Source organism: Podarcis tiliguerta, assembly GCF_965153285.1.
Source record: "Podarcis tiliguerta genome assembly, chromosome: 13".
Lineage (NCBI taxonomy): Eukaryota > Metazoa > Chordata > Lepidosauria > Squamata > Lacertidae > Podarcis > Podarcis tiliguerta.
The window spans coordinates 13,507,770-13,531,248 of NC_139546.1; the positions used below are offsets into that span (position 1 = coordinate 13,507,770).

At 47.2% G+C, this 23,479-nt stretch overlaps 1 protein-coding gene across 5 annotated transcripts in view; it reads left to right on the forward strand.

Moving 5' to 3' along the window:
- Positions 1 to 23,479, forward strand: part of ARHGAP27 (Rho GTPase activating protein 27) — a 66,017-nt gene that overhangs the window by 2,835 nt on the left and 39,703 nt on the right. For 2 of the 5 annotated variants that reach the window (XM_083407603.1, XM_083407605.1), the window contains exons 2-3: positions 7,712 to 8,017; positions 9,923 to 10,705. In XM_083407603.1, the coding sequence (XP_083263729.1) occupies positions 9,965 to 10,705 (741 nt within the window). In that variant the 5' untranslated portion in view covers positions 7,712 to 8,017; positions 9,923 to 9,964. Of the gene's footprint in view, positions 1 to 47; positions 215 to 7,711; positions 8,018 to 8,537; positions 8,667 to 9,922; positions 10,706 to 23,479 lie in introns of those variants that run through there. The other 3 variants (XM_083407604.1, XM_083407607.1, XM_083407606.1) reach the window with 3 other exon arrangements.

A 23,479-nucleotide genomic window follows, 5' to 3' on the forward strand; every position in this document is an offset into this window, starting at 1 on the left:
TGGTTTGGCTTGCATGAATTGTTCCGCTGATGTTTTTTTTTGTACAGATCTGCCTTTTTGTACAGGGGTGGTTAGACAAGGTGGCCATGCGCTGAGCTTTTTCAGCTTTTGAATAGACTTCATTGCTTGCCTGAGTTTCCAGCAGCACTAAGCCTCAGAATGCGTTTTCAAAGCCAAAAACTCAGTCCGGGAAACCTGTAAAGAAATCATATAGGTGAGTGCCTCTGAACATGTGACTAGACCTTTCTCTTCCTTACTGAGCTGAAAGGTGACAGCAGGGATAGCTCAGCTGGTAAGGCTTGAGACTCTCAATCTCGGCATTGTGGGTTCGAGCCCCACATTGGGCAAAAGTTTCCTGCATTGCAGGGGGTTGGCCTAGATGACCGCTGGTGTCCTTTCCAACTCTTCCAGGTCACAAAGTGGTTACATTGGTCTCAACTAGGGCCAGGGCCTTTTCAGTACTGGCCCTGAATTGGTGGAACACTCTGTCACAAGAGACTAGGGTTCTGCGGGACTTGACATCTTTCCGCAGGGCCTGCAAGACAGAGCTGTTCCGCCTGGCCTTTGGTTCGGACTCGGTCTGACCGTTATGTTTCCCTCCCCTTATGGTCTTGATTTATCAGCTACTTTAAAATGAGGCTGCATTTTAAATTGCATTTTAACCTGTATTTTAAATTGGTTCCCCCCCTTCTTTTCCCCCTATTATGCTTTTACTGTGATTTTATTGGTGTTAGCCGCCCAGAGCCTGGCTCTGGCCGGGGAGGGCGGAGTATAAATAAAATTTATTATTATTATTATTATTATTATTAATTACAATTCTATGATTCTATGATCAAAACACATGGACAAACATGTGGGACAAAAAACACATGGACAAACATGTGCATCCGTTATTCCTTCCTCCAGTTTATTTTTTAGGGAGAAAGCATTTTCTAGCACTCAAAATGTAATATTTTTGTGCTTGGAAAATGCAGCATATCTCCCAGTGGGTACAAACATATGTGCGGCAAACATATACACATACATAATTTTATTTGTATTCTGTCTTTCCATCGTTAAAACCATGCTCAAGGCGGCTTACCACATGAAAAATATTACGTAATTACAAACGTAACAGGTCATAAGCCAGGCATGCCCAAACTCGCCCTCCAGCTGTTTTGGGACTACAGTTCCCATCATCCCTGACCACTGGTCCTGTTAGCTAGGGATGATGGGAGTTGTAGTCCCAAAACATCTGGAGGGCCGAGTTTGGGGATGCCTGTCATAAGCAATGAATAAACCAACAAAAAAGTACACAGCCAAATTAAACACTTTCCACATAAAGCACAGCAAGAACTAAAATAAAGATGATGTTGTTGTTGTTGTTGTTTAGTCACTCCTGTCTTCCACTGCCTCCCGCAGTTTGGTCAAACTCATGCTGGTGGCTTCGAGAACACTGTCCAACCATCTCGCCCTCTGTCGTCCCCTTCTCCTTGTGCCCTCCATCTTTCCCAACATCAGGGTCTTTTCCAGGGAGTCTTCTCTTCTCGTGAGGTGGCCAAAGTATTGGAGCCTCAGCTTCAGGATCTGTCCTTCCAGTGAGCACTCAGGGCTGATTTCCTTCAGAATGGATCAGTTTGATCTTCTTGCAGTCCATGGGACTCTCAAAAGTCTCCTCCAGCACCATAATCCAAAAGCATCAATTCTTTGGCGATCAGCCTTCTTTATGGTCCAGCTCTCACTTCCATGCATCTCTACTGGGAAAGCCATAGCTTTAACTATACGGACCTTTGTTGGCAAGGTGATGTCTCTGCTTTTTACCTTGCCAACAAAGGTACGTATAATTAAAGCTATGGTTTTCCCAGTAGTGATGTATGGAAGATACAAAAGATTAATATCAAGAACAGCAAAAAATAAATAAATCCCACAACAATGGCCCAGTCCGAGAGTCTTTTCAGCTGCGTCGGCTTTTGTAGTTGGTCAGTCAGGGCCCAGCCTTCTCAGGCCAGATGGGCAAAGGCCTGCATGGCAGGGAGCAGATATTCCACGACTCACAGCCAGGATTGCCATAGACTGGAATGGCCCGAGTGCCAAAGGCCAGGGTCTATGGCAACAGTGAAGGCACCTTCTCTAGGGATAAGCAATGAAACTCATTCCTGCTCTATGCATTTCAGAAATCATTGTTTGAACAGGAATGAGCATTGGTGTTTGGGGAATGAGTATGGATATTTTGGTATTTTAATGTTCAAATTCCAGCAGCGGCTTTGCAATTTCCATTGGGAAGTGAGGGAAAGGTTGCTTTTATGTGATGGATTCGTTTATTCTCGATGCAATTTTACTTTGAGTTTCTTCCGAAAATTAGGTGGGATAAGTTTAAAATGTAGGTAAGTGTGTAGGTAAGTGTAGGTAAGGGACGCGGGTGGCACTGTGGGTTAAACCACAGAGCCTAGGACTTGCCAATCAGAAGGTCGGCGGTTCGAATCCCCACGATGGGGTGAGCTCCCGTTGCTCAGTCCCTGCTTCTGCCAACCTAGCAGTTCGAAAGCACGTCAAAGTGCAAGTAGATAAATAGGTACCACTCTGGTGGGAAGCTAAACAGCGTTTCCGTGCACTGCTCTGGTTCGCCAGAAGCAGCTTAGTCATGCTGGCCACATGACCCGGAAGGTGTACGCTGGCTCCCTCAGCCAGTAAAGCGAGAAGAGCACCGCAACCCCAGAGTCGGCCACGACTGGACCTAATGGTCAGGGGTCCCTTTACCTTTACCTTTAAGTGTGTAGCATTCAAGAGAACGAATGCTATAGCCAAATTGAAAAGAAAGATTAATTTATATTCCCAGCAATATCAAAAGCAGCACGATGGCCAGAAACAATTACAATGCCAGACTTTACCCAGTGGAGAGCAAGCTGTGAAGCTTTGTATAATCAGCAAATATCCGATTCTGATGTCCAACTCTGAACTCTGCTGAACAGTGTTTCTGGATAACAACTACTGTTTCATTGAATTCTTCATCAGCTAATTAGTTCAACACTCGTGAGTAGAAAGATATGTAATTTTTTCATTAACCAATCTTTTTTCAAATAGATATAATATACAGTGGTACCTCAGGTTACATACACTTCAGGTTACATACGCTTCAGGTTACAGACTCCGCTAACCCAGAAATAGTGCTTCAGGTTAAGAACTTTGCTTCAGGATGAGAACAGAAATCGTGCTCCGGCAGCGCAGCAGCAGCAGAAGGCCCCATTAGCTAAAGTGGTGCTTCGGGTTAAGAACAGTTTCAGGTTAAGAACGGACCTCCGGAACGAATTAAGTACTTAACCAGAGGTATCACTGTACATAAGAATGAGAAATACTCTGGAACAGTGCTCATGCGATTATGTTTGACATCAGAATCAGTCATTTGCTGATTATACAAAGCTTGCTCTCCTCTAGGTAAATTCTGGCACCGTGATTCATTTAAGGACTTTCAGAGACTTTCAGAGACTTCAGTTGGTTAGTTTTGATGTTTCGAATTAGTCCAAAAAGTTTTTCACATTGTAATTGTTTCTGGCTATCTTGTTGCTTTTGATATTGCTAATTTATGTTCCCGGCAGCAATGCACCCACTTTTTTTGTATTTGTTCCTTAAAAAAAATAAATCAGTTTTTGAAAGCCACCTATTCCCCATCTGCGGCTTAGTCAATTTCACTTCTCTGCTTGCTGAAAGTGAGATAGTTTGTCAGAGAAGGCCACTTCCTCCATCTCTAACTCTCTTCTGTGCAATGATGGGCAAAAGTTAAACTACTTTTCAAAGGGTCTGGGAGCACCTGCGGATTACAAACCTGCTCCTTCAGGGAGAATATGATCCCATTCAGGGCAGGAAGTTTACCAGCTTCCCAGATCTGGGAACAACTTGCCTACAGACAGTGGCATAGTGTGGGGGGTGCGGGGGGGGGGCCCGGCCGCACCGGGCGCAACATCTGGGGGTTAGGGTTAGGGGGCGCAAATCCACGGGTTAGGGGGCGCAAATTACTTGCCTTGCCCCGGGTGCTGACAACCCACGCTACACCACTGCCTACAGAGCCTCCATTTTGCCAGGATTCAGATTCAATTTATTAGCATTCATCCAGCTCACTAGTGCAACCGGAACCTCGCCCAGGACCTCCTTGGCCATTACCATTCAGACATTACAGAGAAATAGAGTTGGGCCATCATCAGCATATTCCCAGAAAAAATAATTAAATAGCACTGGAGACAATGTAATGATGTAATGCCCTGCAGTCCCCTGTGATTCAAGAGGCAGGAGTCTGAGTAATAACAATAATTTATTATTTCTACCCTGACCATCTGGCTGGGTTTCCCCAGCCACTCTGGGCGGCTTTCAACAGAACATTAAAAACACAATAAAACTTCAAAAATGAAAAACTTCCCTAAACAGGGCTGCCATCAGATGTCTTCTAAAAGTCAGATAGTTGTTTAATTTCCTTGACATCTGATGGGAAGGTGTTACACAGGGAGGGTGCCACCACTGAGAAGGCCCTCTGCCTGGTTCCCTGTAACCTCACGTCTCGCAGTGAGGGAACTGCCAGAAGGCCCTCTGAGCTGGACCTCCGTGTCCGGGTTGAATGATGGGGGTGGAGACGCTCCTTCAGGTATACTGGGCTGAGGCTGTTTAGGGCTTTAGGTCTACTTCATAGCATCCAACACGGGCACCAATTCCTGAGGGCTGAGGGGACTTAAGTGCCCCCCATGTATTTTAGGGGGCTGAGCCCCTCCCCCCAGATGCCGCACAATGCCCAGATGTCACGCATGATGGTGTCACGTCCAGTGTCCATGTGTGTCACATCCGAAAAATGAGCGGTTTTTGTTCTAGTGCTTTGGTGCAACCCAGCTGACTCACGCCAGAGCATCAGTCTAAAAAAGGAGTGTTGTACCCAAAAAATTCCAGGATCCAAACAGAAACCAGGATTTGCTTCTGGCATGTCCCACATAAAACGAGACAGTTGAAGGGTATGCTACATGTATAAACATACAGTGGTACCTCGGGTTTCAGACGCTTCAGGTTGCATATGCTTCAGGTTACAGACTCCACTAACCCAGAAATAGTACCTCAGGTTAAGAACTTTGCTTTAGGATGAGAACAGAAATCATGCTCCGGCGGCACAGCAGCAGCAGGAGGCCCCATTAGCTAAAGTGGTGCTTCAGGTTTAGATCAGTTTCAGGTTAAGAACGGACCTCTGGAACGAATTAAGTACTTAACCCAAGGTACCACTGTATACCGTCTTACCTCATGTTACGTTTGCTTCATGTTATGGTCTTTCAGGTTACGTCCTGACCCAGAAGTACCAGAAAGGGTTACTTCCGGGTTTCGCCGCTCGTGCATGCGCGGAAGCGCAAAATGACGTCACACGCATGCGCAGAAGCGCCGAATCGCAACCCGTGTGTGCACAGACGCGCCGCTGCGGGTTGCGCTCTTTTCATGTTGCGAACGGGCCTCCGGAACGGATCCCGTTCGCAACCAGAGGTACCACTGTATACATGAACAGCTCTGCTGTGTGAAGGATGGTTAACCAGGGATGTTTGAACACTGCGGAGACTTCTGGTCCCCTCCTACAGCCGGCAAATGTATGGGCACCAAGTGATGCTGTCAGTGTGCATGTTTTCGGCGGGGTTGCGCCCCACAATCATGTGGCCCAAGACACATGTGCCTTCACTATGTGTGTGAGAGCATTTTAGCAGCTCTCCTCTTCCCCCTGTATCATAACGCAGCTTCGTCCTGGGAAAAGGTAACCGTTACGTAATGGGGAGTACAAGATCTGGTCCCTTCTGTGCAACCTGGCTCTGTACAGATCATTTTGTCACAGGCTACAATTCACGCAGGAAACCGCTGCACCAGCCGCAGCTGTAGTGCCTGGCCCCCTTTGCAAGACTCCTCCCAGCAAAACGGAAAAAAAGAACAGAGGCAGGAAAACTGTGAGAGAGCTGGTTGTGCACAGACTGACAAACGGAAGAGCCCTGAGACAGGCACACCCACGCACTGTGTTGCCTTTGTTATGACAGTGCGGTGTGGCATTTGGGCTAGCATCAGAGCAGTGCGCACTGGTTAGCACAGTGCAATGTTAGCTCTAGAATGCAACGTGCTATTAATATGCAAACTAAAACCCTTCCGGTTTCCGCACCATCTTCTTGTTTTGAATACATCTGTCTTGCAAACGCCATATAAATCTTGCTTAACCATCAGGAAGGAAGCCTTCGTAAGGGGTAATTCATTAGCACAGGGGTATGATCATTAATGGGACGCGGGTGGCGCTGTGGGTTAAACCACAGAGCCTAGGACTTGCCAATCAGAAGGTCGGCAGTTCAAATCCCCCAACGGGGTGAGCTCCCGTTGCTCGGTCCCTGCTCCTGCCAACCTAGCAGTTCGAAAGCACGTCAAAGTGCAAGTAGATAAATAGGTACTGCTCCAGTGGGAAGGTAAACGGCGTTTCCGTGCGCTGCTCTGGTTCGCCTGAAGCGGCTTAGTCATGCTGGCCACATGAACCGGAAGGTGTACGCCAGCTCCCTCGGCCAATAAAGCAAGATGAGCGCCGCAACCCCAGAGTCAGCCACGACTGGACCTAATGGTCCCTTTACCTTTATGATCATTAATATTAATATTAATAATACAATTTATATAGCACCTTTTATCAAAACATCGATGTGTACAACATTGGAAACACATTGCAAAACATCAGTGATAGAAATGTAATAAAAACATAGTCGAAAGCATACTGACATATAGTAAAGCATACAGCCTAATAGTAAAACAAATCATCAAAATAACTGTCCTCTCCCCCCACACTTTCACAGGTCATAGATTATTTAATAGCCATAAGCCTGGGCAAAGAATACTGTCGCTCACACTGTGGACCAGGGCATAGGAACAGCACACTGCACAACAGAAACTAGGCTGGCATATTGACTGCTTTATTAAATTCCCCAAATGCGAGAGGTTTGCACAACAATTTGGTGCATGCTCACTCAGGAATAGGTCACAGCACTCAGTGGGGTGACTTACTCCTAGCTTAGTGTTCACAGGCGTTTGACATTGCCAGCTTAATCTATATCAGCGGAGGGCCTTTGGGCAAACCGGCCCTCTCTGTTGCTAACCTAGAGGGAAGATGGAGGGAGCAGAAATGGCTAGCTTTCAGAAGGAGAGGGAGAAGCCTTCAGACCTGTTTTCAAAAGTAGCCCTTGCTACTTGCCCAGGCTACTTTTTGTTGTTGTTTAGTCGTTTAGTCGTGTCCGACTCTTCGTGACCCCCTGGACCAGAGCACGCCAGGCACTCCCGTCTTCCACTGCCTCCCGCAGTTTGGTCAAACTTATGCTGGTAGCTTCGAGAACACTGTCCAACCATCTCGTCCTCTGGCGTCCCCTTCTCCTTGTGCCTCCATCTTTCCCAGCATCAGGGTCTTTTCCAGGGAGTCTTCTCTTTTCATGAGGTGGCCAAAGTATTGGAGCCTCAGCTTCACGATCTGTCCTTCCAGTGAGCACTCAGGGCTGATTTCCTTAAGAATGGATAGGTTTGGTCTTCTTGCAATCCATGGGACTCTCAAGAGTCTCCTCCAGCACCAGAATTCAAAAGCATCAATACTTATTAACCAGTGCCATATTGTTATCCTGGAAGACTACCAGAGAAGTTTTAATATTGGGACCTATCTGATTGCATTTCTCAATGCACGCTGTTGAAATGAATTTTTAAAAAACTTTTTCAGAGTAGTGTTGGGAAGCCCTCAGCCTGAAGCCCTCATCCGGGAACGCCATTTGCAAGTCTGTAATCTAGTCTGGGGATTCCCCCCCCCCCAATCAGGACTCAAAAAGCAGAGAAACTGCCGAAGAGGAAGCCCTTCTGCTGTTTGGAGGAAGTCCACCACCCCAGACGCAGAGAAGTCAGCATCTATCAGTATGGGAGGAAAAGCAAGAGAGGAGGGTTTCTTCTATCAAAACCAGCCAGATTCATGATCCAGCTGCTCATTTTGGAGGCTCCAGTAGGAAAGAGGTTTTCCTAAAGCTGCTCTCAGGTAGGGGATAGATGACATGTCAATTCTAGTTTCTCTATATTTCCCAATCCTAAGCTTGGAAGCCACCCAGAGTGGCTGGGGAAACCCAGCCAGATGGGCGGGGTACAAATAAATTATTATTATTATTATTATTATTATTATTATTATTATTATTATTATTATTATCCTCTACAGTAGCTAGCCAGCAATGAGGGTGGGGTGGGGAGGAGGGGGTTAAGTCTGGATGAAAATGTATGCACATTTTTGCATGCATTTAACTTGGTAGACGTATTTTATATGCAGTGTTGCCCCAGTATGCATTTTCTTGCAAGCAGTTCTAATAGAACGGTGTTTTTGTTTATATTTCTTCCTATATACATAAAAAGGTAATGCTGTCATCACGCAGCCCCCACTAGAGGATTCTTAGTGTCACAAAGAGGTGGTTTGCAACAACAGCAGAAGTATGTGTAACGCAGGGATGGAAGAAACAGGGAAACGGCAGTTTTAAACAATGGTAGAGGTCTAAGTAAAACACTCTGGAATATCTGAGGAGTCCACATCCTTTATCTCACATGAAGCAACTGGGGGAATGGAATAGGGGAGAAATTGGAGTATGGCAAGAAGAGAGAGACACTGAAAGGAGAAAAAGTGGCAGTTTTAAACAGCCGAGGTTTGAATAAAGCGGGGTGGATTGAAATTGATAGGGGAAACTGGCAAACTGGTTTGAGAGAGTAATCAGGGGGTAACACTGAGGGTAGAGAAGTGGCAGTTCAAAACAATATTTGGGTACAGCAAATTATATACTGAAGTTCTCTTCCTGGGCCAGCAGGGGGATACTGTAGACAGTTTTCACTCAGGTCCACATATGCAAATAAGGAATTGAAAATACGTTCAGTGATTGGATAGTTACAGAAAGTTGTTACTGTTGCTTTGTAGTTGAGGTCTATATAAGCAGGCTGGCTGAACCCATCAGCCCAGTTCTGTTCTGGACTGTGAATAAACAAAGGGCAAAACAAAGGCAAAACAATTGGGCAAAACAAAGGCTGGTCCTGTACCTTTTGCCCTCCCCTCACGTTTTGCCGCCTGAGGCAGAAAAACCTACAAGCACCTCTCCCCATCCCAGGCAGTAAAAATACAATACTCATATCTTTAAAAACTAACAATTTGGTGGCCTTTACAGCAACCAAAACCTAGTGCTGGGGCGGCCACTTCACTCTGCCTAACGGTAGGGCCTGTGCTGACAGAAACTAAGTGGATTTATCTTACATTTGCCTCTTACGTGAGTTGTAGGATTCTGCTTGTTACAGAACTCTTTCTTTTGCCGGTTTTCCCCCATTGCTAAGTCCACACAGGCCTACCTATCTCTTTTTTAAAAATAATAATAATAATTTTTATTAAATTTTCCATTTTAACAATCCAATCAAATCACATTAAGTATTCCAAATTATACAAATACATATCATATAATCCAAATATTCTGCCAAATTATAGATTTTTGTTGGGCCTTCCCATGCTTTGAGTTCAGTGGGGCTCTAATCGTCTTATGTTTCTACTGCCTTGAGTTTCCAATAGTTCCTTCTTTAAATCTTCCTGTTGTTCTCCTTCCTTCTTTCGTGGCCTCTGAGTTGTTTCCACAGGCGAGTTGAAGTAAACAATAATGTGCTTCTGTGTGAAATTTGTAAAACTCTCCCTTTTTTTTGCAGCTGGTAAGTCTGTTGTTTGCAGAATGTCCTCACACGCTGGTGTTTATGCCGAATCAATCCAAAAGTCCTTCTCTGGTGGCAGACGCCATCTTCACTCAGTTCCGATGAAATAAAATCTAGGCGCTTGCTCATTAATTTTCTCAGACAAGTTGCATCAAACATTAGTCTTTCCAGGTCTACCTATCTCAACCCATGCCACTGACTTTTCCTTCTTCCTTTTCAGAAAGAAGACGTTGCTCCAAGGAAGCCACTTTAGGGCACAAGAATGGATTCCCTGGCTGGCAAGGAGGACAGATACGTCTTGGTGGAATACCCCTTTGAGTACACCGCTAAGGACGGGCAGCTCATTTCAATACAGCCCAACGAGAGATACATGCTTCTGAGGCGAACCAATGACCACTGGTGGCACGTGAGGAAGAACAAAGAAGCCCGGCCTTTCTACATCCCAGCAAAATATGTCAAGGAGCTGGGACCTGTGACCCACACCATGCCATCCTCTGAGGAGCTGCCCTCCACAACCATGCTGGAAAATGTCAACTTAGAGGCCTCTATCCGGGTCAGCCAGGAGCCGCCAGCGGAGTACGAATATCGGTTTGTCAATGCCGTTCCAGCGTGTAAGGTAGATGCGGAGAAAGCTGCCTCTTCTTCCCCGCAGTGCTCAATCTCCTCAGGTGTCGGGACGACGATCCCCTTTGACGTTGGTGGGAACGCTCCGTCGCCCATTTCCAGAGCAAGCAGAGCCACTCTTTCTGCCCTCAGTGCATCTCACGGTTCCCTGAAGCCTCCCATGGGCTACAGCCATTCCACTGAACACATAAGGTCTACGGTGTCCCTGGATGACCTGGCGAAATTTGCAACGCCCCCCGGCCAGGCGGGTGTTGGGAACTTGTACAAAGCTGCCTCATGGAGTCCGGCTCGCCCGCTCCCAAAGAGCAACTCCGAAACCTTCCACAAAGCAGCGGAGGAAAGGTTGGAGCAGGGTACGCCAGAGCCCTGTGCCGGACAGGTATGGGATTTGCTTAAAAAATATCTGTCTCGGGCAGCTCTAATCATGTGGAGATCCTCATTTGTTGTTGGGCTAACGCCCTGAATCTCTGACTCTCCCAGTTGAGAGGCAGCCTTTTCTAGGGAAGCCACACATTTTTATTACCGTATTTTTCGCTCCATAAGATGCACTTTTCCCCTCCTAAAAAGTAAGGGGGAATGTGTGTGCGTCTTATGGAGCAAATGCAGGTGGGAGGCTCCCTTTAAAGAGCCGTGTGGAGTGTGTGTGTGGCTCTTGCTGGCTTTTCCCCGAGGAGGGAGAAGGGCAGCCCGTCAGTCCCTTCTTCCTCCTCAGGGAAAAGCCATCAAGAGCCACACACACGCTCTTTAAAGAGTGCACAGCTCTTGGGGGCTTTTCCGGGAGGTGGGGGAAGGGACTGACGGGCTGCCCTCTGTCCCTTCCCCCCCCTCCTGGAAAAGCCAGCAAGAGCTGCTGCCAGGCTCGGCTCAGCGCTCCCTTGTAAGGGCTCCCTTTTGTCCCTCATTCTGCTTTGCTGGGAAGCTAGGAGAAGAAGAGGCGCTGTGCAGCTATCGCTCTTGCTCTGCCGGCTTCTCAGCGAAGCAGGAGGAGGGACGGAAGGGTTTAAAGCAAGAAAAGCGAGAGCTGCTTACATGCTCTGCACAGAATATTCGTTTCTTGCTTTCCCCCTCTAAAAACTAGGTGCGTCTTATGGTCAGGTGCGTCTTATGGAGTGAAAAATACTGTAGTTTTCAATTACAATAATCCGATAAAAGCCTCGTTGTCAATACCAAATTATAATACAATTAATAATGCCAGTTGTTCAGATGCCAAGTTATATTATTTTGTTGCCCCCACCCCCCGCATGCTAGAATTGATGATTTGATCATTTACTTTAACTCTGCATTCCAAAAACTTATAAATTCCAATTAGACACCAGTCAGAATAACAAACCCTTATACCGCAGCTGCAGTTTTAATGACTTCCATTCGCATTAACACATCAAATAATTTACAGGCCTACAGGCGAAGCCTTCAAACTCTTTGTTCTTCTTGTGTGTGGCTATTACTGTACATGATATTTCTTCCTGTCCTTGTACTGTATTATGTCTATCTTTTGTCAGTTGCTGTTCTTCATACCTTAGGGGGCACTAGCATTCCATTGCTCATAAGCCACACATTCTGACATTCTGCCTTCAGGTGGGAAGGAGCCGACTTGGGTTCCTTGAAGGATTGTCACTCTGCACACGCTCAGAGGCACCTCTTTTGTTGCACGCTGTGGTAGCAAAACCGGGACGCGGGTGGCACTGTGGGTTAAACCACTGAGCCTAGGACTTGCCGATCAGAAGGTCAGCGGTTCGAATCCCTGCGACGGGGTGAGCTCCCGTTGCCCGGTCCCTGCTCCTGCCAACGTAGCAGTTCGAAAGCACATCAAAGTGCAAGTAGATAAATAGGTACCTCTCCAGCGGGAAGGTAAACGGCATTTCCGTGCACTGCTCTGGTTCGCCAGAAGCGGCTTAGTCATGCTGGCCACATGACCCGGAAGCTGTACGCCGGCTCCCTCGGCCAATAAAGCGAGATGAGTGCAGCAACCCCAGAGTCGGCCACAACTGGACCTAATGGTCAGGGGTCCCTTTACCTTTACCTTATGGTAGCAAAAGAGGCTCTGGGGCCGAACCCTGACTCTAGCTAACCTTGCCATCGGCACTTTTCCTCCGATGCACATTACCCAGGATCCTCCAGCGACGTAATGTTCCAGATGTAGAAAAATGTTGTAGCCTAGCCCTTTTTTGACAGTATGTAGATTGGAGAATGAATTAAACAAACTGCTTGAACACTGGGAAGCAGCATGTTAGAGAGAAGGATTCTTCCTTCTCTCTTGATATTTGACTTTTCTGTGCGCAGGAATTGATGGAGGTGGGGCACAGCAGGGGTGGGGCAGTCTATGGGCTGCATTTGGCCTGTGAGACTGTTTTCCCCAAACCACATCCACTTGCCCCACCCCAAGCATGATATGTGATGTCAGGTGTGGAGCAGGTAGAGTTGCAGCTGGATCATCTGATCACCCACCTGATCCCTGCAGAAAGCAGGACCAAACTCATCAGCTGATGTGCAGGGAGCTGAATCCGGCTTGGTCACTACTCCATTACGGGCCAGGTTTGACAGGTGGGCAGGACACCCTACCTGTCAGTCACCAGATGCTATTATTATGTCAGGTGATTGACAGTTGGCAGGCCCCACCCACCCGTCAAAGTAGGCCAGCCGAGGTGTGGGGTGGGGAGCTAAAGATCTGGCCCACTAGGCCAAAAGGATTTTGCTCCTTTGGGCTACAGCTGCAGAAAAGCAACACCATGTGATTTATCTGCCTGTGCACAGCTACCAACCTCTTCCCAGAGACAGGTTCCTGTGCAACCTAAAAGCACAACTGGAACAAATGCAGCTTTCCCTGTCTCTGCGGTGTGGAAAAGGTCTCTTTGCTGAATCTCTCCCTTTGGATGCAGCATGGAAAGGGCAGAGTGTGTTGCCAGGAAAAGCCTCTGGCATGTTGGGACGTCATTCCAGTGATAAGAAGTGAGCGCGCTTCTTTCAAAGCCTGCGAAAACCTACCAGGCAGAGCTGCCAAAGAGCTCCCCTTCTTCCAGCAAATCTCGGGTAGATACAATCATGTATATCCAGCACCTGGTGAACTAACAAGGCTGCTTGTTCTCATGGCTGTGGCGTGAAGTATTTTCGATTCCCATTTTTCCATGGCGATACAAGCAAACAGGGGGTCGGGAAGGCAGGCCTGCTTCAGGTTCCCCATTGCATGAGGGAGAAGTGAGCAAGCCGGCTGAAGTTCATGTGTGCGAGAAATGATAATATAGTCATAAAAAAAGGTAAAGGTACCCCTGCCCGTACGGGCCAGTCGTGTCCGACTCTAGGGTTGTGCGCCCATCTCACTCAAGAGGCCGGGGGCCAGTGCTGTCTGGAGACACTTCCGGGTCACGTGGCCAGCGTGACAAGCTGCATCTGGCGAGCCAGCGCAGCACACGGAACGCCGTTTACCTTCCCGCTAGTAAGCGGTCCCTATTTATCTACTTGCACCCGGGGGTGCTTTTGAACTGCTAGGTGGGCAGGAGCTGGGACCGAACAATGGGAGCGCACCCCACCGCGGGGATTCGAACCGCCGACCTTTCGATCGGCAAGCCCTAGGCGCTGAGGCTTTTACCCACAGCGCCACCCGCGTCCCTGTTAATATAGTCATACCTCGGGTTAAAGATGCTTCAGGTTGCGTTTTTTCGGGTTACGAACCTGCCGAAACCCAGAAGTACCAGAATGGGTAACCTCCGGGTTTTGGCGGCCACACATGCACAGAAACGCTAAATCACGCTTTGCGCATGCGCAGAAGCGCCAAATCGCAACGCACGCGTGCGCGGACGTGCCGCTGCGGGTTGCGAACGTGCATCCCACACAGATCACGTTCGCAACCCAAGCGTCCAGTGTACAGTGGTACTTAATTTGTTCCGGAGGTCCATTCTTAACCTGAAGGACCACTTTAGCCAATGGGGCCTCCCGCTGCTGCCACGCCGCTGCTGCACGATTTTGTTCTCATCCTGAAGCAAAGTTCTTAACCCGAGGTACTATCTCTGGGTTAGCGGAGTCTGTAACCTGAAGTGTATGTAACCTGAAGCATATGCAACTTGAGGTACCACTGTACATAACGTCAATACAAATCCATGCAGGCTGCAAGTAGCATACCCACCAAGTGTCCCGATTTTCCAGGGGCAGTACCAGAATTACCAAAGCCATCCCAACTTCTGATTTGATCCCAGAATGTCCCTATTTCCCTGCCAGAGCAGCTGCCACCAAGCTCAGGGAGGATGAGCTGCTGCTTGTCCCGAGCGGCAGCTGTGCGGGAGCACCCCATTGCTGCCCCATGGTTGCCACTGCCCTCCTCTTCCACCCTTGAGCAGCTTTGTAGCGGCTGCTGGAGAGCAGACCAGAGGAGATTCTGCTGCCGCTGGGGCCCAACCCTGTGTGATACAGCGGCTCTAAGAAGCAGGCAGAGACCAGAGATGCCCTGGGTGGGAAGAAATAATAATAATATAATAATAATGTATTATTTATACCCCGCCTAGCTGGCTGGAGCAGAGCGCAAGAAGTTTTGATTTATTTATTTTTTAGTGCTTTGTTATTTGTGTCTAATTTTGCCCCTTTCTAATTCCCCCCTATTTCTGTGGGCTTCTCTTTTTCTAAAGCTACCAAAGAATAAAAGAAAGATTAAGGTTTTTCTCAAGACGGTGGAGGGCGTGTGTTCTGTGTCCCATTGGTGCACTGGGGACGACACTTGCCACTTCCTGCTTATTCCCGTGCCTCCTCCTCGAGATGTCCAGAGGGTGGCAACACGAGAACGGGGCCTTCTCTGCAGTGGCTCCCCGTCTGTGGAATGATCTCCCCAGCGAAGTTCACCTGGCGCCTTCATTATACACCTTTAGGCGCCAGGCAAAAACGTTCCTTTTTAAGCAGGCCTTTGGTTGATTTGATTTACATCCTGTGCCCTTTTAAAATGGGGGTGGGGTGGAGTATTGAGTTGTTGTTGTTGTTGTTTTGATTATGTATATTGTGGTTTTATATTCTGATTTTATTCTGCAAATCACCCTGAGACCTGCAGGTATGTTTTGTTTAGTCGTTTAGTCGTGTCCGACTCTTCGTGACCCCATGGACCAGAGCACGCCAGGCACTCCTGTCTTCCACTGCCTCCCGCAGTTTGGTCAAACTCATGCTGGTAGCTTCGAGAACACTGTCCAACCATCTCGTCCCCTTCTTCTTGTGCCCTCCATCTTTCCCAACATCAGGGTCTTTTCCAGGGAGTCTTCTCTTCTCATGAGGTGGCCCAAGTATTGGAGCCTCAGCTTCAGGATCTGTCCTTCCAGTGAGCACTCAGGGCTGATTTCCTCAAGAATGGATAGGTTTGATCTTCTTGCAGTCCATGGGACTCTCCAGAGTCTCCTCCAGCACCATAATTCAAAAGCATCAATTCTTCGGCGATCAGCCTTCTTTATGGTCCAGCTCTCACTTCCATACATCACTACTGGGAAAACCATAGTTTTAACTATACGGACCTTTGTTGGCAAGGTGATGTCTGTACTTTTTTAGATGCTGTCTAGGTTTGTCATTGCTTTTCTCCCAAGAAGGTATAGGGTAGTATATAAATTTAACAAATAGATTAATAAATTAGTTTGCCTTTAAGTGTGAACTGAACCAAATTTATCCCTACCGAGTATCCTCAGTCTTTCAGCTCTGATCTGACCGATCAAATTAATCGTTGAATAGACTTCTTTTTTGGTCACTCTTCCCCTTCTAGACTGTGTTGCTGCTTTGGTGCATTTAAGACAAGTGTGCATTAATCACACCAGGAGCCCCATCCCTGCAGTTGGGAATCTATGTGCTGTTCAACATCTGGAAGGCAAAACAGGCAGAAATGCAACAGGTGCATCTCCCCATCATTAAATTTCTACACTGAGCCCTTTTGAATTGCTGTCTATAGGACTCTTCTTCACTGGAGGTTTTTAAACAGAGGCTGGATGGCAGCCTTGTCAGGGACTCTGTCACTGTGATTCCTGTTGTTGGACTAGATGACCCTTGGAGCCCTTCCATCTCTGTAGTTCTATGATCCTATGTAAAGGTAAAGGGACCCCTGACCATTAGGTCCAGTCATGACCGAGTCTGGGGTTGCTGCGCTCATCTCGCTTTATTGGCTGAGGGAGCCGGCGTACAGCTTCCGGGTCATGTGGCCAGCATGACTAAGCCGTTTCTGGCAAGCCAGGGCAGCACACGGAAACGCCGTTTACCTTCCTGCTGGAGTGGTACCTATTTATCTACTTGCACTTTGAGGTGCTTTCGAACTGCTAGGTTGGCAGGAGCAGGGACCGAGCAACGGGAGCTCACCCTGTTGCGGGTATTTGAACCACCGACCTTCTGATCGGCAAGTCCTAGGCTCTGTGGTTTAACCCACAGCGCCACCCGCGCAAATAGGTTCTCCAGTAAGTGAGGAGCTAACAACTGTAGCAAAATAGGAAACTAAACATGTTAAAAATGCTTGAAATGGATCCTTTCCTCCTGCAAACTCAGAGGATCCAGCAGGTGGCAGCACCTCACTAAAGCTTGATCAATTGATGGGGCCGAAGGAAACGGGCCGAAGGAACGTCTTAAGAAGACCACAGGTGGGAGATACCATATTTGCATGTCCCCCCCCCAATAATTCCAGCAAACAGAAGAAGAAAAATAGCAAATTAAGTAGAAAACTTCTAATATTTATCTGCTGTGCTAGTTTTCTTTTGGAGTGTTTTTTCCCTCCAAAAAGAGAATTAAAAGCGTTTTTAAAAAAGTATTTAAATAAGTAATTTCCCCCCATGTGCTCTGTCGAGTGGTGGAGTCCACTCTCCCACCTGATTCTGCGACAGGTACAGACCAGATCTCAGGAAAGGCAGCACCTGGGAGCAGGTGATGCCTGTGCTTCCTTTGAAGAGTGATCCTGTCTGCTTGGAGGTCTTAATATATTTGGAGGGTTCTGTGTGACTTGTGGATGACTCAGCCTTTCAGCAAATGTTTGCCTGCAGAGACAGAACAAGGTAGCTCTAATTTAACTAATGACTCATGCGCAGTCAGACTGACAGCTCACCCAGCTGGTTCCTAACTCTGCAGCCCGAGAGGCCATGAAGCCGCTTGGCAGTGCATAATTTGATTAATTGCAACCCGAGCTCGTTAAGAGTTCGTCTTGGAGTATTTATACTGGGGCAGGGAGAGAAACGTAGCCATATGAGTATCATATCCCACTGAATAGGCAGATCTGGCCTGTGCCGTTTAAGTTCCCCACCTAGAAGAGGGAAAATTTTTGGTTCAGACATTGAAGTGAATCTGCTTCGTTCACAATACGTGGACCAAAACACAGCTATCCTTCAAAGTTAGCATTTATCCACTTTTTTTGACGCAGTTCTGCAACCAAATGAAGTGTACAAAAATGTGAATATTGGGGGGAAGTGCACATATTTGTAAAAAAGGCATAAAAATGCATTATGTTAGGGGAAATTGCTTTGAAAATATGAATATTGGGATACATTTGCACTAAAATGCTGGCAAATGTTTGTGAGGACTTGAAAATATATATATATACAGTGGTACCTCGGGTTAAGTACTTAATTTGTTCTGGAGGTCCGTTCTTAACCTGAAACTGTTCTTAACCTGAGGTACCACTTTAGCTAATGGGGCCTCCTGCTGCTGCTATGCCACCGCTGCGCGATTTCTGTTCTCATCCTGAAGCAAAGTTCTTAACCTGAAGCACTATTTCTGGGTTAGCAGAGTATGTAACCTGAAGCGTATGTAACCTGAAGCGCATGTAACCCAAGGTACCACTGTATAACAAACTGACATGAAAATGTGGAGAACTGAAGAGTGGAAAAATGAGAAACTGAAATTGAGAGGTTTCATCCATCCCTAGAAATGTAATAATTTCCAGGGCAAGGGGTGTTATTTCCCAGCAGTTTTAAGGCTCCATGTTTCTCTTTTTATAAAATCGCCCAACAAACCCCCTCACCTTGAGGTGTCACCGTTTTCTCTAGTGAGGCTCCTGTGCCTTTCGCAGCTGTGTGCCAGGCAGAAATCCAACAGGAGAAGCTTCCCCTGCATGGGGAAATGTTCAATTTAAATGTGTGCCTATCATCCAGCTTTTCAGAGGCACAGGAGACCTGCCAGAAACCCCTCCAGATATTTGGGTGCAAGCTTCCAGGGCTGAGTTATGTTATCACACTGCCTTTACTATTTTAGCCATCGGTCTGCAGTGGCACCTTGGTTTATGTAACTCTTCCCTGGCACCTTGGTTTATGTAATCTGCTCTGCCTTGCTATAAATAACAGGGTGAAGTGGGGGATGGTTCATGCCAGAGACCACACCCTGGGGCAGTGGCCGGAACTGAACAAACTGACAGCCCTTTTGTAGATGCCAAACGACACTCCACACGGGTGCTTGTCCCTGTGAGAGGCATAGCTGTCAACCGTCCCTTATTTGGCGGGAAACTCCCTTATCCCAGCGCCGTGTCCCGCTGCTGTCCGGATTGATGATGTCCCTTAAATTTCCCGGGTTTCATGCTCGCCCAGCTCGGGAGAGAAGCAGTGGCTCGGGGTGAAAGAGAGCGTGCGCATGAGATGTGGCGTCTCCGTCTCTCCCTTTTCCCCCTCAGGTGCGCGTCGTGAGGAGACGGGTGGCGGCGGTTGGGCAGGCAGCCCCTCTCTTGCGAGACTTCTGCCGCGCTGCCAGGGGAAGCCAGAGGCGGCAGCCTGAGGGAGGAGGAAGAGGAGGGGATGGAGAGGGACGCAGAAGGGCGGGGCTTCAGCGGCCACCGCGGCGCCGCAACCACCTAATGCCGGGCTCGCGGGTGAGAGTCTCTCTTCCTCCCACCCTCTCTCTCGGGCGGGGAAGGGCCGATGGAACTGCTCGCGCCAGGACGACAGCAGCCCCAACGTGCATAAGCGCTGCAAAATCCCTTATTTTGGCTGCTGATCCCTTATTTTCAAGGCTGCTGGCCCCTTATTTTCAAATCTGTGACAGCTGTGATAAGGCTACAGTGGTACCTCAGGTTACAGACGCTTCAGGTTACATACGCTTCAGGTTACAGACTCCGCTAACCCAGAAATAGTGGTTCAGGTTAAGAACTTGGCTTCAGGATGAGAACAGAAATTGTGCTCCTGCGGCGCGGCAGCAGCAGGAGGCCCCATTAGCTAAAGTGGTGCTTCAGGTTAAGAACAGTTTCAGGTTAAGAACGGACCTCCGGAATGAATTAAGTACTTAACCCGAGGTACCACTGTACAAGTCTGGTAGGTGGGGGAGGAAATCCTGTGCCTTTAACAACTGCTTGTTGCACAGGAAGTGAAGCGTTTCACAGCTTCTTGATGACAGTAGATCAAGCTGCGTTTCAAGGCGAGGAGCAAGAGCCAGGAACAGAAGTTGGCAACCTTGCTGACCTGTCCCAGCAGTTTTTCCCAGGGGACCTGAATTTATTAAATCTGAAGTTGCCATCTTGGGGTGTGTGTGTTTGTGTGCGTGCACGTGTTTGAAATTAATCATATTGTTATGAATCTGGGGGTGCAAGACACCCTAGATTCCAGATTATGCTAGTGGTAGGATTTAATTTAGGTTTGGAGTATTAAAGGCAGGAAACAGCCAGACTCATTTGTATTTAGGATAGACCCAATTGCGAATTTGAGCTGTGCCAGACCTTGCTAATCTTTTAATGAAGCCAAGTGCTGGGGCTAATTAAGTCAGGACTAGCTTGGGTAATTGGTCTTTAGCAATCAAAAGAAACTCACTTTAGAGAAGTGGGAGCCCTTTAACTGGAGAGATAAAAGCCAAGAGCTTAGAGAAGGGAAGGGAAACAATATGGACAGGAGCTTAGTTCAGAATTTTAAGAGTTATGCAACTGAGTTATCGAGCAGTGGGGCTGGAGAGAGAGGCAGAGAAATGGCTGGGGTGTGTTTGAATGCAATACAGTGGTACCTCAGGTTACATACGCTTCAGGTTACATACACTTCAGGTTACAGACTCCGCTTGCCCAGAAATAGTGCTTCAGGTTAAGAACTTTGCTTCAGGATGAGAACAGAAATTGTGCTCCGGTGGCGCGGTGGGAGGCCCCATTAGCTAAAGTGGTGCTTCAGGTTAAGAACAGTTTCAGGTTAAGAACGGACCTCCGGAACGAATTAAGTACTTAACCCGAGGTACCACTGTACTGCACTTATGGAGGAGGCAGAACCTCTTGGGGTATGACTGCTATGTGCAGCCTTAGGCTCAGGTTGTATAAATAAACCATATGTCATAAAGACGCCGCAATCTCCGCTGTGCCTCATTTCCCCAAAGAAATCCTGGACTCTCGCACTGCTGTGGGGATTGGGGTGGTATGTAGCAATATATACACTCTGCCGTTAAAATGGGATGTTCTCTGAAGGAGGAGATTTTATTGGTGAATGATGTAAATGATAATTAAAATGATCAGGATGGAAGGGTTGTCTTCCTTAATTTTTAAACAAAAAATGCTTTTGTTTTCAAACAAGCAGAAATGTAGTGGAAGGATTCAAAGATTTAAAAGGTAACCAGTAGCTTTTGCACCTGGAGCTATGTGCTGAAATTGACAACGGGTTTCTAACTAATGAGGTCTTAGGAATTTTGTTGCTCTGAGGTGCATAGTTGTATGGAATATATATCATCACAGGAAGTGGAAAGGGCCATTAGAACTGTTTGATTTGTTGTTGCTTACAGACCGGTCCTATGCATGTTCACGGTCAGTCTCACCAATTCAAAACTGATTTATTCTCAGGCTGATGCGCAAATGATTTCAGCCTGATCTTATGCAATGTTAGGTAAAGGTAAAGGGACCCCTGACCATTAGGTCCAGTCGTGAACGATTCTGGGGTTGTGGCGCTCATCTCACTTTATTGGCTGAGGGAGCCGGCGTACAGCTTCCGGGTCATGTGGCCAGCATGACTACGCCGCTTCTGGCGAACCAGAGCAGCGCACAGAAATGCCGTTTACCTTCCCGCTGGAGCGGTACCTATTTATCTACTTGCACTTTGATGTGCTTTTGAACTGCTAGGTTGGCAGGAGCAGGGACCGAGCAACGGGAGCTCACCCCGTCGCGGGGATTCGAACCGCCGACCTTCTGATTGGCAAGTCCTAGGCTCTGTGGTTTAACCCACAGCGCCACCTGCGTCCCTATGCAATGTTAGGTGCTCTTAATTTATTTTCGTGGGCCTTGGTCCATCTCCCTTGGCATAGGATGGGGCTGTTAAAAGAGCTTGAGGAATGCATGGGATACGTCTGTTGGAGACTGCTAGCAATGATTACAGTGCATCTTTTTAAGCACTTGGTGAAAATTGCCACAGGATGTTGTGAGAGTTACTTGCCTCAACCAGGAGGTGGGTGTTCCTATATTTGTAAAGAGGCTTTCATTTGTCAGCAAGGTAGACTCTGCATTCAGTTTTGATGCTGGGGATTAACCACAGGGGTTGAATTTTGCCCTGATGAATGAAGTTTATGACCTTCCCTGATGCACCTGACAAGCCAAATATACGTGGATCATTCTTCTTTCTCAAAATGACCAATAAATAAATAAAATTAAAATGTTCTCATTAGTTTCAGGAGAAACCTTGAAGGTGTGCTGAAATGTAGAGGGTGGCAGGGATGGTTGCTAGCCAGATTCATACACCCAAGTCCACTGGGGACTGAGCCTACTCTGCATTTTTAAGTGCATTTTTAAGTGGGGGAATGCAGTTATTTCTGGGTATTTTCGCTTCTGTGGGTTTTGCAATACAGTTCTCTGCTTAAAAAAAAAAAGTACCAAATACATTAAAAATGTGTATTTTGGGATAAATGTAATTTTAGAATGTATTTTTTCAGGATTCTTAACAAAAATCTCCATTAAAATCCATTTCTGTTCTGCTTTTCATTCTAAACTAATTCCAAAGCAGATTGACGCAGAAATGATTGATTTATGATTGAATGTGTGCAATGCTGGGGGGAAAGATGACACTGTCACTCTTTCATTCTTTTTTAAATTTTAATAAAAATTGCAATATTTTAAAAATGCAAGTGACAGCCATTAATTGGGGAATATCCCCCCCCCCAGTCCCAGAGGTGCAACTGTGTGTGCACCTAGTACTGTGTGTGCACTTAGTAGTGAAATGTGCACTTAGTAGTGAAATAGTGCACCTTGCATCTTCTCAGAGTTGCTCCTCCTGTTCCTTTGCACCTCGAAAGGCTGAATTAAAAACAGCGTCGCCCTGGTGGATGCTGGCCTCCAGGGGAGGGTTATTACAGCAACAAAAAAACCACAACCTGTCCCTGCTTGGAAGCCACATCCTGTCTCGTGGTAGTTCTGCCTTCCAGCCACGGGTTCTCTACAGGTGATTCGGTGGCAGAGGAGGAGTCCAGGGGCCGAATGAGGCAAGGAGAGGGTTAAAACCAGGGAGGCCTCGCCCCTTTTCTCTTATGCAAATGACCCGTTTGCCTTACCTGTCCTAGCAGGGCGGGGTGGGGCTGTTTGCTGAAAAATCCAGCTAGGCAAAGTGACCAGTGTGGCTGAAGGCCTAAGGTAGCGATTTCTTTGCTCCCGGGGTAAGTAGAAATTTGTGTAAATCTCCCTGTCAGATTGCTGATCAGAGTTTTTGAGCAGGTGCTTCTCATCAAAAGTGTAGCCATAAGACTTCTCTCTTAATGAAGATGGGGGCTTGGGCAGGTTCACAACTCAGTATTGCATGTAAAACAGGTCCTTTTCTCTTCGGTTTGTAGTGGAGATTTTGCATTTTTACAAGTGGCATTTAGAGGCATTTAACTGTTTTGTAAGGCAGTGAGTTGTGGTGCCTGGCAGATCTCATTGAGAACTTCCGGATGAAGGTTTCCAGGAGAGCAGTCGCAGTGTGTTAAGTCTCGTGGCATCAAATAAGACACTTGTTTTCGTCCCAAGTGGCCGAAAGGAATCTCTCGAGCTTCTCTTGTGCTGTTTGTGATCCATCTAAACGCTCTTAATTTGAGGGTAGAGCAAAGGTGAGGAATCTTATTGGTGCAGTTTGCAGCTACCTTATAAACGAACATACAGGTTTGATTTGTTTAGCCCTCGGTATCATCTCATACTATATTTCTGTACAGTGGTACCTCAGGTTACATACGCTTCAGGTTACATACACTTCAGGTTACAGACTCCGCTAACTCAGAAATAGAACCTCAGGTTAAGAACTTTGCTTCAGGATAAGAACAG